Raw genomic sequence first — 1,395 nt, forward strand, 5'->3', positions numbered from 1 at the left:
TCGCAGTAAGCGAGCGAGATACCATCCCAGAGTGATGGTCCACGTACGCCTCGAGAGGTTGAAGTGCGAGTTAGCCGCCGAATGCGGGAATGAACTCTCGCCTGTGATCGCCCTTTTGTTGGTGGTGGATTTGTAGCTTAGTAAAACCAAGTGTAATTGAACCCGAATAGTGGACCCTTTTGATTGAAGTTGAGTCGGCTGCAACTTTGGACTTGCGATGGGTGGCACCATTCACACGTTGTGCATCATAACGCAAGGTTTTGATGCGGCTAAATTGGCGGGGTGTCGGCCCGCTCGGTGCTTGAGCTCTACGACATCGTCCAACTGGGGAGAAGCTATCTTCCAACACCTGGGAAAGCATCTTTTGTCAGCGCTGTCCAGGTCGGTAATTGTAAATGGATCTTGCGCGCCATTGCGAGTCTAAAGAAAGAGAGAGAGCAAGGAGAACGCGCGGCTGAAGCTGACGCAAATCAAAATTATTAGCAGCGTCGGAGATCTGCGCTTAACAAAAAGGCAACTTTAAGATATCAAATGTACCAGCACTGCTTAATATTTTAGTGGCACAACCATCGCGCTGCGTCAGCAGAGCGTGCGAGCAGAGCGCAGAAGCCAAGAACCTACCCCGGCCATTCGGTCACCTCGATGCCGATCTGCATAACCTCCGCTAGCTTCAGCTGAACGAGGCATTTCAAGTCTGTGCACTCAATTAGAATCTGCATGTGTATGGATATTGTGCAGCTGTTCTGCTTTCAAGTGGTGTTATACATTTTGTGCAGCTGGTTGCTCGCTGCGGGGGCTAGCTATCTAGGTGAGAGCGGATGGGCAGTGTCGATAAAGCGCAGCCGACCCATTCAGTTCTCCAGCACGACGCGGTAGCGCACAGTGCCGTTGCGCACCATTTGGATGCCCTCGTTCACCTTGCTCATGGGAAGTTTCTGGATCACAGGGCGTACGTTCTTCTTGGACGCCACATCCAGCATGTCCTTGATGTCCTGGATGCTGCCGATGGCGCTGCCCTTAAAATTGAGGCCCTTGCCTACGAGCGGGAACGGCTTGAACTTGATCTCATCATTGGGCAGACCCACCATGATCACAGTACCGTGCACCGCCAGAAAGCTCAGGAACAGCGTGTAGGGCATGTTGTTGGCGTCGGCTGTGATCAGTAGAATGTCAACCGACTTGGCTGCGTCTGCCGCCTGCTTCTCGTCTGTGTACACGACGAACATAATCTTGCCACACCACTTCACTTGAGGTTGAACAAGCTAGACTTCTTCCCACCTAACTTGAAACCAAAGAAATCGAGTAGTTCAAATAGTCTTTCCAGCTTAGACAATTAAGTCGTCACGTCCACCGCATAAAGAAGGAGGTCATCAATCCAAACGAGTAGATGCTTGT

At 51.3% G+C, this 1,395-nt stretch overlaps 1 protein-coding gene across 1 annotated transcript; it reads right to left on the minus strand.

The window, feature by feature from the left end:
• Positions 1-851: 851 nt before the first annotated feature.
• PITG_23241 (uncharacterized protein) lies at positions 852-1,139 on the minus strand (the record flags this gene model as incomplete). The annotated part of the gene is made up of 1 exon (XM_002909679.1): positions 852-1,139. One exon carries the CDS (start codon positions 1,137-1,139, stop codon positions 852-854), a length of 288 nt encoding a protein of 95 aa, XP_002909725.1.
• Between the last annotated feature and the right edge of the window lie 256 nt (positions 1,140-1,395).

The sequence above is a fragment of the Phytophthora infestans genome, genomic scaffold (assembly GCF_000142945.1).
Source record: "Phytophthora infestans T30-4 supercont1.4210 genomic scaffold, whole genome shotgun sequence".
In the NCBI taxonomy this organism is placed as follows: domain Eukaryota; phylum Oomycota; class Peronosporomycetes; order Peronosporales; family Peronosporaceae; genus Phytophthora; species Phytophthora infestans.